Raw genomic sequence first — 13,867 nt, 5'->3', positions numbered from 1 at the left:
GGTGTTAATCCAAAGTAAAATCTATTTCCATTCCAAATTTCAGCCAAATCGCTTCAACAGCCGCAGCGTAAAGGAAGAACAAACGTACACAAAATTTCGCCTTTATAATATCACTTATACACACTGCCCAAATTAAAATGTATGGGTTATGGTGGCAATGTTGAAATTTGCAATAATTACTGTCAGATGTTATTGATAATGATTAAATATTTTTAAGGAGGTGTTACACCACAAACCAATTTTCCGAAATGTCTTCTTCAACCTCTAAATTTATTAAATCCTAAATCTACATGAATTATAAGGGCTTATTTAACATCCAATATTTACTTACGTCTGCTGTTAGCAATTAAACCCTCACAACGATTTTGAAACATGAAACTTCATGTTTACCTACTGGTGTCTGAGCCTTATTGTAAATCTTATCAAGAGTTTCTAAGATTAATTAAATTTATAAGGGCTGTCTGGCTAATTAATATTATCGCATTATCTACCCCCATGTCATGCCTTAATAACATAAAATTGAAACTTTTGAAAAACCCCCGAATGTCATGAAAGTACTTACACTGTCGAAATTGTTTTTCAGTACGCTTTCATTTGAGACCCCACTCTAGTATATTTGTAAACATTCGGTTATTCTTCCTCACTTTCACCCCCACAATTTTTAAACGGCTCAACCGATTTTCGTCAAACACTCGCACATACGAGAAGTCACCTTTAATACAAAAAAAAAAGGAACCGCTTCATCTGTTCGGTAGCTTTGGTGTTACCAACAGACTGACAGACAGCCACGTCATACTTATAATACCCCTATTATTGCGTCGGGGGTTAAAAATAAAATTTTCTGTTTTTTTTTGTAGCAAAGTACTACATCAATTTTAAAATTTTAAGGTTCCATTATCAGCGATCAATTATAATAAAATCTGAATTCCTACGTGTTGATAGAGTCACTAAAACAACTAGACTTTTCAAAATTGTTAATAAAGTAAGTCTTAAATTAAAAGATTTAATTTGAAATTTAAAAATGAATTTGACTTTCAATCTGTCTTGTACAGGGTATTCCAAAAGATGCTTTATCAAGCCCCAAGCCCGCAAAGAAAGAAAGAGCCAGCGCCACGAGAAAACAAGTTACGTTTATTCTTGAAACGTTCATCGGAGCCTCTGCTAAATCTGCAAAATGCGGCACAACAGGTATGTTTCTATTGAACGCATCATTTACTTTAAACAACAACATAAACAACTTAAATAAATCGCAAAGAAACTCGCACAAATACAATTTTTTTAAAAATAACATGATATGATGATATGCATAGTTAGATCATTAAGGTTAAAACTTCACGAATATATTTTGCTATAACCTAAATTGATGAAAAGTCTAAAAGAAGGAGCAAAAAATATACCTACTTCTGTAACGTGTTTTTAGAAAAAAAAACAAAAAACCATTAAAGCATTATATTAAATAAAAAATAGTTTTTAATATTGTACAAATAATAATTTTATGCTACATAATATAGACACGTTTTCTATTATATTCATGTACCTGTCCTTACATAAAAGTAACTTAAATAAAGTAACAGTATTCTTTAAAAAAAAAAGAATATTTGCCATATCTTTTAAATATGACCAATATTCCCATTCCACTCCAACTAGTCGGGAAAGACTGTATTAGGAGTGGGTACGACAATAGACCAACTAGACGGGGATGGAACCTACCGTTAAGGTTGAAAATCGCTCTTACCGTTGAGCTATTGAGGCTTCAATTGTAATCATTGTTTCAAGTAATTGACGCTGTATTTTACACTTATTTACTGTTTACCAAATTATATACAAACGAATGTAATATAAGGTAAACTAACCAAATTGTGATCACTAATAGGAGTACGCCGCACAAAATGGGGATGATGACTAGGTTTGAATATATTGATTTTTATAATACATTCGGGTAAATAAGGTCAATGTTAACTGATTTATACAAAAAAAGCAAAGATTGTCTGGATATATGCAAAATAAATAAGATTATAAAATTTTAAAATCTATTAAGTTTTTTTATCGTAATTAGATGAAAATTCATACAGTTTTAGCTTCCTTACATTAAATGTGACATTTTTCAATAAATGAACTTTTTTCAACGCACAAATAACAACGATATTAGTAATTTTGTTTGAACACCCATACAAACCTAACGATCAGCGAGCCAACGACGTCACTAAATCGTGCCATTTTGTATGGAGCGTTTTTCAGGGATCCGCGGCAGCGCCGCAAATCTGACCCTTTAAATCCCTGTAGCTCCGAAAGTAATGATCGCAGATACCCTGTTACTGTTACAAAATTGCTTTGCTATTAGTATACTCTTAATTTATATACAATTTAAAAAACTGTCATCATCCCTATTATGAATTTTAACGAAACCATTTTTACTATGTCCAATGCAGAGGTCAAGTTTCGCGCAACAATTGGCTCCAATACAAGAGGTAAATCAAAATTGACGGTGTCGTAGGAGATTTTTGAAATAAGTTGAATTATTAATTGATGTTTGTGTTCTACAAATTTTCACTTATTACAATCGTCTTAGCGTAGTTGTGAATTTAATTCAATTGTATTATAACATACATTTTTATCTATCTAATAATTTGTATTTTGTACACTACAGATTATTGTAAATATATTTTTGCATGGTGTCGTTGATTCTTTGTCTCATTTATGACGAGACTTATATACATTACTATAAGAATTTTAATACTATATTTAGAAATTTCTCAAACTTCAATTTCTATAAAAACACTTTGGCACAAAGCATGTCTTTTTCACTGTGCTTCATTATTATTTGAAATTTGCATTGAAAAAAAAATGCTTTTTAAATTTAAAATGCAAGCATTGACTATATAATAACTTGTACAATGTACACAACACAACACTTCTAACATGCTTTTATATACTATAACAAAATTAAAACACTTTTTTTTATTTAATTAAGGTATGTAACGTATTTCGATTTTCAGCCTTTTGGGTATCTTATAATATTCTACTAATGTGTCAGTTGCTTCTATAAGATTGACTAAATATTCTGTGTGTGTGTCAAATAATAATTTATTTGTTTTTGCGACAGCCATCTTCCCAACAACATCAGACTCTGATCATCGAAGAGTTCGAACCCGATGTGTTCCGTCAACTCATCGAGTACATACACACCGGGTGTGTGACTTTGCAGCCTCGGACACTGTTAGGTAAGTTTTTTTTTTTATTCTCTACAAGTTAGCCCTTGACTACAATCTCACCTGATGGTAAGTGATGATGCAATCTACGCTAACGCTAAATCGCTTGGTGGTACTTCTTTGTCAGTAGGGTGGTAACTAGCCACGGCCGAAGCCTCCAACCAGCCACGCTACCTCCCACAAGTATTCGATTGATTATATTTTAATGTCAATCATACGGAAAACCATGACACTAAATACGGATTTACTCAATCGTCCTAAACGTACCTACCACATTAAGAGTTTATACTTGGGTGGAGGTACTCAGTCTGCTTAATTTGCCCTATTAATATAAATTCGATTTGTACATAATAAACAGATGAAAATCAAGAAAATAGAATTAAGTATTTATTTGTATTATGTTAAAAATTTTAAATTATTTCTATAGTACTCGGCATAGCGCGTAATTGTTTTAATAACTGACTAGTTTTATATTGAATTTAATAAATAAAATCTTTTTAACAAAAAAATTTAACCGACTTTTAAATCACACAAATAAACTAAAAAGCGAAAAACAACATCATATGTGCTACCATTGACTTTGAAGGCGGTGCCAAGCCAGTGACGTATTTATTAAAGCCGTTTCGTGAGATAGTGATTATGTCAATTTATCTATACATATTACAATATAAATGTCTGGTACCGACATTCAATTTAAACATCAAAGGTAAAACTGAATTACTTCACGACCGGTCATTTCTATCGACGGTAAAAAATGGAAGCGAACATTCAATTTTCCTTTTAATATAAAGGGTGGGCTGCAGGGTGCGATAGAAGTTATTGATGTCATCAAATTGGCTTACAACCTCTGGAAAATTAAATTTCCTAATAATAGCCCGAGAGCCTGCGACATAGTCAAAATCAAGATCAAAATTCATTAATTTCAATAAGGCTCAGTTTACAAGAACTTTTGAAACGTCAGCCTATCGTGAGATAATGATAATTAATATATAACTCTATACTTTTATGGTCAATTATGTGGGGGACCCTTGAAATCGTTCAAAGCCACCATAGTCTATACTCCATAATCGGGATGATGACAGTTTTTGAAATTGTATATAAATTAGTATGCTATTCGTTCGTAGGCGTTCAAATAAAATTACTAATATCTTTGTTATTTGTGCGTTTGTTTATAGTTCAAATGTTGAAAAATGTCACATTTCATGTAAGGAAGCTAAAAAGTGTATGAATTTTCATCTAATTACCATAAAAGATTTTTAATAGATTTTGGAAATTAATAATTATATTTATTTTGCAAATATCCAGCAATCTTTACTTTTTATGTATAAATTAGTTAACATTGACCTTATTTACCCGAATGTATTATAAAAATCAATATATTCAAACCTAGTCATCATCCCCATTGGCTACCGTACTTATCTATGACAAACTTTCAGCATTCCTAAATTGAGGTATGTCCAGCTACCACAGGCTCTCTGTCCATAACGTTTCCAATTAACATCCACAGTCTAAAGCGTTAAATTTTCAATCAAAGTTGAGACTAGAGGTTAAGTTTGACAAAGTTTAGTTGAATTTTCCATTAGGTAGTAGGCTGTTTAACTTTGAAGGCAGTTTGGGGGAAATTGATTAGTTATGTATTTAATTATTATAAAAATCATAATTGCTAATTTTTGACACATTAATTGTTTATTGTGTTTATCGTGCTATATTCGACAACTATGTCACTCTAGACAAAAACAAGGAGGGTTTTAGCTCCCTTTTGTCGAAGGTCAATTATTGTTTATTAAATTTTTTTTTTAAACTATTAATTACGCCAATTGTTTAAATAAACCATTCAAAAATGCTTTTTTGATTACGTTCTATATAGCTCATATTGTGTAGTCTTTGAAGAAAACACACCATTTACTTGAATAATACCAACTAATAGATTTAATAAAACAATTTAGTTAATACATATAAAAGACATAAAAGGTTTACTTCTAATAAATCGAGTTAAATCACTCAGTTAGAATGTAAATAAGATTCTTAATCCATTTTAAGTGCCGTCCAGTCCAGTAACTAAGTTTATTAAACGTGCGGATAATCTATTAAATAATACTAGCTCTGCAAACTGATCCAATTTTATCGAGTTATAATTTTTAAATTGAGTAGAATTTATATAATTAAACTATTTACTACACTCCTACAGACGCCTTCATAAATGTAACGTTATGTTTAATTTTTACGTCTGATTAGATACTCTATCATACATTTTTTTTCAGTGAAATCGTGTAGTTATTTTTCACGTATTTGGTGGTCTGAATGGACATTTTTCATATATTTCTGAGCCTAGATTTTATAATTGATTATAATATGTATATTCACTAGGCAACCTCTTTGCAATGTCAATATTTTCTATCATTTATTTCATATCTCAAATAAATAACAGATGAGGGTACATTTTCATCAATAATTACATCAGTTTTAGGGTTCTTTTCCTCCAGAGTTGACGTGCTACATGCGTTTGATATCAGCCAATCATATTCATTGGTGCAAATGGCTTAGCACTGGTGGAAACGGATTCAACTAAGATGATGAGAAATAAGAAAGATGCGTGCTATGGATGTAATTTTTTTTATTTTGTAAAGTGCAGGGCTCAATATGGTCTGGTTTTATTCTTAAAACTCTCTTCATTATTCATTTCACATTAGATCTAAGTCAAAGATATAAAAAAGTTGATTTAGAAATTTTGTTAAAGAAAAATCAATTTAATAAGCAGACGCAGTTTCGGTGTTTATAGTATACACCCATAAAATGTAACAGAGCAAAAGGTAAATAACGTTAGGGGACACCAAACCGAAGTGGAGAGTAGACCTCATGCATAACGGCGTTCGTAAAATTGGTTTTATGTTTTTCCGATAGAAGGGTAATAAACCCCGAAATACTAATAAAATATTATCACACTTTAAGGGTAAGACGTTTTATGGTTTAACAATAATAATAATCATTGAGATTTATTTTGAGAGAGATTGAAGCTTTCACTGAAATTGAGGGTAGGTACCTACTTTTTTATTACCAATGGAAACGAATTAAATTACGAAGCCCTACCACTCAGTTTGCCAATTTTGACGCATGTTGGTGGACATACCTATACGAAAATTACCAATCAGCTAATTGTTAGTAATTCTTGAGTCATGTGAGATATTCACTATTTAAATGCTTTTGCTTTTGATCACAATTGTGATTATAGGTAGAGAGGTATGTTATCCGAAACCTTCTGACAACTGCAGGTAAATTATTGCCAGTTCAACTCACAAAGAGCTTGTGATTTCAAAAAACTGAAAAGTCAGGGGGCCGCCTTAGTAAAAAGGGGGGCCTTTTTTCAGCTATTTGGGATATCCAGGTAACTAGAACGGTTACAACTTATTTTAGATAGACGATAAGATTTTTGTATATTTCAGTTTTCCGAACTCAGATTTAAAGGAAATCTCCGTCTTTCAAAAGTATCCGATTTAAAGAGATTATTAAAAAAGTTGAACGCTCTTGTTCAAGATCCACTTTAGAAGAGTTTCCGAAGAGATTTACATCTAATGAATTATTTATGGAAGTTATTTAAATTACTTTTCTCATTCCTCAAATTGTTTCCGCTTCATAATTTTCCTTGAATTGTTAATTAAAATTAATGAAATTAGTAAATGCTCATTTTTTTACACAAATGCCATCTTGTTTTAACTCGAAAACTTGGGTTTTATTTATTTATTTTTATTTAGTTAGATTTATTCACTTATTTAGATTTTAATAAAATGCTTGTATTTTTAAATTTTAATGATACGGGGTACAGGAGTGGACCTGAAATGGACCATCTCCTTTCTCCATATTTCCTTATTAAGTAGAACACATCCTATACAGAATAATATATTATATATAAGTGTATTACAAAGTGCACTTACAAGTTCCTGTTTCTAATTAACATCAAAAGGCTGTTCCTTTAGTACCGCCTTTGAGCACTAATTAGTTTAGAGGCTTGCAACCTCATTGCACCGCTGGAGAAACTAGAGACTTTGTTTTGTATCTAATTAACTTTGTATGTCGTCGACCGTCGACTTAACCTATGGACATCCGATGTTATAGGATTATGTGCATTTTATTTTTATTTATTTGCAGCATTTCGTGGCAGTTTTAAATATCTTGCCACGAAGTGTTTGAACAACATTCCCCCACCTATTCGAGAGATAAAATCTATATTTATTATATCGATTGTTAGATTGTCAAAAGGCAGACTGTGTGACAATTCCATAATTAATTAATAAAGAAGAATTTATTTTACTTATCGTTTTTCTTAATTATTCTTTTGGGACTATCTTTCTCATTCAACTTCCTTTTTCTTTCTTCTAAGATTACACTTCTTAACTGTATTTTATTAGTGATATTATTTTGTCTCTCATTTATTTATTTCTCCTTTTTTTTAATTTTTAACAATGTTTTACATAAAATATACAAAACACTATTAAAAACTTATAAAAAAAATTCAACCCTCCCGCTGCGGGACATTTGAGTGCCCAAGCAATCGGTGGTCAGGGCTCCAGAGTGAGGAACCTCCTCACAATACGCGCCGTCTCAAGAATCACTGCCTTTTGTATCCGACTCTTGATCCAACAGTTAAGCGAAAGCTTCTTAAGGTGTTGGTCGAAGCTTTTCGTTATTAGCGATATAATTATTAACTAATTTAATCCTTCCCTCATAAGGGTCTGACAGAATATCAGCGTTGTGGGTACTGATGTACTCACAATAATATAAGCTAAGTCAGGTCCATTTTATTGGCACAACACATTTACTAGTATTGTCATTAATTAATTTTAAGATTTAAATGTATTAGTTGTAAGTTATTAGTTGTGTTGTGTTGACAAATAAATTATTTCTATCTATCTATTTATTTACATACATTTACAACATACATATGCACAAATAGATAATAAAAATATCTCAATTCACTTATACGTACATCTATGACAAATGCACTCAAAACTCACTAAAAAAGAAAATTTAAACAGTTAAATGCAAAACAAGGAACAAAAGAAACTTAATTTAACTTAATTTAATGCTGACAGACAAACAAACAATCAAATATTTCCTCTTTGTAATATTATTAAAGAAAGACAAACTTGAAAGTAGACATTGAAAAATACTTACCCCCTACAACACAACAATCTTACATTAAAATAAATATTTTTTAAGTAAAGTTTTTTTTAAAATATTGTATTAGATTAATGGATTTGTTTTTTTAGCCGATGGGTTCGAATCCTGGATCGGGCCATGAGATACTGAGTTTTTCTTGGACCCGCAATGGAAAATCTTGATGGGTCCTATCCCTTCTCCTGTAAGGAGGGAGGTCTAGTCATGTAGTGGGTCGTTAAAATATGATAAATGAATGAGGATCGGTTTCAATGGTTTTCCAGGAGTCATGAACGCTGCCGATTACTACGGTTTGGATGAGCTGCGACGCGCTTGCGCGGGCTTCGTACAATGCTGCATCACTGTGGACACCGTCTGCGCGCTACTCGCATCTGCCGAGCGATACATTCAATACAAATGCACTAAGTCGTTGGTGCAAAAAGTAAGAATTTTGTATTATCTTATTAGTATGTTAGTAGTATAAATGAACCGGCGTAGAACAGTTTTTTTTTTGTTGAATGAAAAAGTTATTAGGATAACTTAGCTTAAGCTGCCTGTTGTCGTCATCGACCCATATTCGGCTCGCTGCTGAGCTCGAGTCTCCTCTCAGAATGAGAGGGGTAAGGCCAATAATCCACCACGCTGGCCCAATGCGGATTGGCAGACTTCACACACGCAGAGAATTAAGATAATTCTCTGGTATGCATATTCCTCACGATGTTTTCCTTCGCCGTTTAAGACACGTGATATTTAATTTCTTAAAATACACACAACTGAAAAATTGGAGGTGCATGCCCCGTACCGGATTCGAACCCACACCCTCCGGAATCGAAGGCACAGGTCATATCCACTGGGCTATCTGCCTGTTGTACTCTTTCTCAATTAAAATATCTATGGCAAACTGGTTCTAATTTTGCAATATTGACTGAGGGCCTAACAGGTGGGTTTTTTTTTTATAATAGCAGTTGACGTGTCAAGCAAATAGCTTATCTGATATGTGGAAATCTATCGCCTATAATGAAGCAATACTTTCTTCAAGACCCGCCTGTAATTTTGTCGCTGCAGCTTGAGCCTAGAATACAGAGCTTGCAGCTTAACAGCTTTACACTTAGTAGCAATACCTCTACGGCGATTGTTATTGCAATCAACTTTAGCAACCCAACAAGCATTTTTTATTTCATAGGAGAGAGAGATCAACCTGCTTCCCTTGGCGACTAAGAGAGTCAATAATACATTTAGACATTATTGATGAATTCTTCTCAATTCCAGGTACTTGAATTCGTTGATGAACATGGCAACGATGTGTTGAACCTTGGCTCATTCACGCTGCTGCCTCAGCACGTTGTTCGTCTGATACTAGCGAGGGAGGAGCTCAGAGCTGATGAGTTCACCAAGTTTCAGGTGGGTTCATTAAATTGTGATAGTTATAATTTTGGCTGATTGCAGTAGCTGGTTACCACCCTACCGGAAAAGACGTACTGCCAAGCGATTTTAGCGTCGTGTAGAAACCGAAAGGGTTGTGGATTTTGTTCCTACTCCGAACAAGTTACCCCGCTTTCATCTAAGATTGCATCGTCACTTACGAATAAAAAAAAATACTAATATTATAAAAGCGAAATTATACCATGGATAAATACTTACAAGACAGGCTTTCTTTGACCAAATCTTCAGAATTTAGTGCTTGATTGAGCGTTAAGTGGTGCAGGGTCAGGAAGATAGATGAAAAATTAAAAGGTTCAGAGGGAGGTTTTCTACTTAATAGATGGACCTAGTACAAAACCCAATAGCCGAGTGCGCCCAGAACCTGCTGCCAAAAGTGGAGAAATATAACATCGCGTATCGTACTCGTAGCATCCACAACCACTATGACAAGATTGCACGACTAATAAGAATAAAAATAAACGTAGATTTCATCTATCTTGAAAAAAGTTACACTCCATACCGATTCTCAGTCCATTATGAGACTTAAGAGAGAAAGGTAGATTGAATAATAGTGTGCTATATCTTAGAGACCATATAATATAGAGACACAGCTGGACTGGATTGCAAGAAAAGTCGCCTGACATTCATCATTAACAACCACGTTCGGCTCATTTTTGAGCACGAATCTCCTCTCAGAATGAAACTGTGCTAATAGTCCACCTCGCTGGCCCAATGCATATTGGTAGACTTCACACACCTAGAAAACTAGCGGACGCCCGCGACTTCTTCGGCCCTTAAACCTCTTCAATCCGGCCCTATCGCAAAATCCATTCCTAGTGGATATAAAGTACATTCCTGCCAAATTTTCGTACTTGAAGCGGTTTTCGAGGTATCGTGATGAAATGACCTTTCGTATTTATATATTAAGATTAACACGTTCGCTGCGGCACTGATTTTTCTGTACTTTACTCTGGTACGTTTTTTGTCCTCATACTCAAACTTTATGTGGTGTGGTACGAGGTCCGTTGACCTCGTAACCCTTGAAGAAGCTAGACTTACGAGGTCAATTGACCTCGTACCGCAGCGAACGTGTGAAGAAAATTCTCGGGGTTTAAGATTTCCGCTCGATGTTTCCCTTCACTGTTTGACACATGATATTTAATTTCTTAAAATGCACATAACTGAAAAGTTGGAGGTGCATGCCCCGGACTCGAACCTACGCCCTGGGAATCGAAGGCAGAGGTCATATCCACGAGGCTATCATAGCTTGTTAGTTATCACGACACCTCATCTTAGTAAATCGAATTAAAATATTCTGCGTAAGTGATTATCAGTCTATTGTGTTAGAAAATTAAATAAGAAGGCATTTGTATTAACGGAGATGCTACATTATATGTTACAAACAACCTGGTTATAACTGTAGTGTTGCCAATATACGTAGGTACCATGACGTATAATCTCGAGTAATTGTTTGTTCTCAAAACGAAACTAAAATAAATAAATAGATTTAAAAACGTATATTGACATAATTCAGAAATGAAGTTATGTTAATATCCGTATAGATAAAAGATTGATGTCTGACTATTTTCTTGTTGTTTGTTCCGTTGGAAAGGTATAAAAACGTGGCATGGATGAGGCGGGTTAAATTTTTGTGATTATATTCGAAGAGTTGTGTTATCAAAGTGGCGTGTTTGTGAACCTCGAGTTTCTTTTATCGCCGCCCATAACAATTGTAAAACATAATCATATTATTTTTTACTATTTTCAGGCCGCCTTGATGTGGGGCAAGAAGTATTGCGATACCAATCCCAACATGAACATCAAGGAAGTGATTGGAAACTTCCTGGAGTATATACAATTCCATAAGATTCCGGCTAACGTTTTGATGAGGGAAGTGCACCCTCTGGGTTTGGTGCCGTACTCCATTATCATGAATGCTCTGGCGTATCAGGTGCGTAACGTTTTATTGTACAAGCTGAAGCCGCACGGTTTTACCCGCGTGGTAACCGTTTCCGTAGGAATACAGGGACAATATATAGCCTATAGCCTTCCTCGACAAATGGGCTATCTAACACTGAAAGAATTTTTCAAATCGGACCAGTAGTTCCTGAAATTAGCGCGTTCAAGCAAACAAACAAACAAACTCTTGAGCTTTATAATATTGGTATAGATTGTAATTATTTTGAGGTTCAATTCCCACATGTGGAATTTTTTTTACAACGTTTACGTGGTGATAAACATAGGTGTTTTCTATTATCTGGATGAATTATTACATATATTACATTATTTACCTACATAATATATATTGATACGAGTCTAGTAAAGTGGTTCTTAACCTTTTTGCCAAGGAGGGAGTCAAACAACAAAAATAAGAATATTATTGGTATACTTTATACAAGGTAGTTTTAATATTGTAACTAATTAATCACTCTAAGGTTTTGGGAATACAGTTAGTACGAGTAAACGCTACATTTATCGTGATATTTGTGATTTCACAATATTTAGTAATTTTAAATAGATAATTATTTTGATGAACTACATCGGGACATCTAAGAACCATTTTTGGTTCATGGAATAACTATATATTATCCCCGTTTTCCTACGGTAACGAGAACCACGCGGGTGAAACTGCGCGGCGTTAGCTAGTCAGATAATATCCATAATCTGCATGCTCGCTTAAAACGATAAATAACCCGCTATTATGACGATAAACTAAAATAAATTGAATCATATTTGTATATCCTACCTTTAAGCTACACTTAGTGGAGTGCTGAAAACACTAATGTTGCAGGCAGACCCGGCCAGCGTAGACCCAGGCAAACTCTCCCCGGCGCGAATCCGGCGCGCCGGCCGCTCCATGTCCGTTCAGTCCTCCCTCGACCCCTACGGCTCCAACACCACTCTCTCCTCGACCGGATCGAGCGACGGGCCATCGTCGGACTCTCGGCACAACTAACGCGAGGGGAACATCCCCCGTCCCGCGCCCGACCCCGTACCCGGACCCTCCACTGCACCTGCCCCTGCACCAGCAGACAAACCCCCCGAAAAACTAGGTCTGTTTTCCTCGATCAAGCGAGCTGCTAGCAAAAAGTTTGGAGATCGACGCTCTCCCACTCCGAAAATACGAGAACCGCGATCCAAATCAGACTCCGTAAGACATGCAGCTTTGACGCGCCAGGTTTCTGAGACAGTGGCAGCCTCAGGAGACCCGACTTTCGAGCGATGTAGACCAAAGAAACGCGACAGCGAAACCGAATTTCCAGTGAGGAAATCCACATCAGAAGTATCAGAAAGCTTTCCATTTGTAAGACGAGCGCTGGCGGAGATAGAGAATGGTATCAATTATTTTAGAAGATCTATCACTTCAGACACGACAGAGCCAAAAGTAAGGACAGAGCCGCTTGTGGTAGTTGCGGCGGCTGATGATGAGCCACCGGCGTCTACTCCCTCTCCTATGACTTTGAAAGAGCGACGCGGTTCCCGAGGTTCACCTTGCGCAAATCTTCCGCCGCTGATGCTACCCCCTGTAACACCAGACCCATCTCCGGGGCATCTGTCACCGAGTCGTATATCGCCACAGCGGCCCAAAGAACCAGCTTCAGCTCCAGTTCTAGGGAATCCACCGAGACGATCGCGGACGCGTTCGGAAATGCCTCCAGAACCACCGGCGCGTTCACCGGACACCCCGCGCCCGGCATCTGTGTCACCTAAACACACTTTCGCTTTCAAAATTGTTATGAAAAAAGTAGAAAGCACACCGAATACATCATTCGATAGACCAGAACAATGAGAGTACCTCCTCTAAGCGCGGCTGCTGACCGGTGGTGGAGTACTCGAGGTAAATACGCGCTTTTCTCCGTATTCTAGTCAAAGCTAGCATAGCTTAGATAGGCATGGACGGTGATGTTCATTGAAACAAAGATTGGAATCGTTTAAATACTCTTCAACACCATAACAGTATTATAAGGAATTCTTGCACGTTCGTGGTTGTTATCATATCACTAAAGGCGGAGATGTATCTAACGATTTAAATCATTGATATAAAAGAAATCTTAACGAGTATAAACAACTGTTGACTTTTGGAT

At 35.4% G+C, this 13,867-nt stretch overlaps 1 protein-coding gene across 4 annotated transcripts in view; it reads left to right on the top strand.

The window, feature by feature from the left end:
• Positions 1-12,743, top strand: part of LOC112048883 (serine-enriched protein) — a 41,380-nt gene extending 28,637 nt beyond the window's left edge. For 3 of the 4 annotated variants that reach the window (XM_024086571.2, XM_052885420.1, XM_052885419.1), the window contains exons 3-8: positions 1,053-1,188; positions 3,104-3,221; positions 8,645-8,802; positions 9,630-9,761; positions 11,551-11,733; positions 12,574-12,743. In XM_024086571.2, coding sequence (XP_023942339.1) covers positions 1,053-1,188; positions 3,104-3,221; positions 8,645-8,802; positions 9,630-9,761; positions 11,551-11,733; positions 12,574-12,738 — 892 coding nt within the window. In that variant the 3' untranslated portion in view covers positions 12,739-12,743. The remainder of the gene's footprint in view (positions 1-1,052; positions 1,189-3,103; positions 3,222-8,644; positions 8,803-9,629; positions 9,762-11,550; positions 11,734-12,573) is intronic. The other variant, XM_052885421.1, reaches the window with a different exon arrangement.
• Positions 12,744-13,867: the final 1,124 nt, after the last annotated feature.

The sequence above is a fragment of the Bicyclus anynana genome, chromosome 14 (assembly GCF_947172395.1).
Source record: "Bicyclus anynana chromosome 14, ilBicAnyn1.1, whole genome shotgun sequence".
Taxonomy (NCBI): Eukaryota; Metazoa; Arthropoda; class Insecta; order Lepidoptera; family Nymphalidae; genus Bicyclus; species Bicyclus anynana.
The sequence above is the reverse complement of the archived record's forward strand: the minus strand, read 5'-3'. Positions and strand labels throughout refer to the sequence as shown.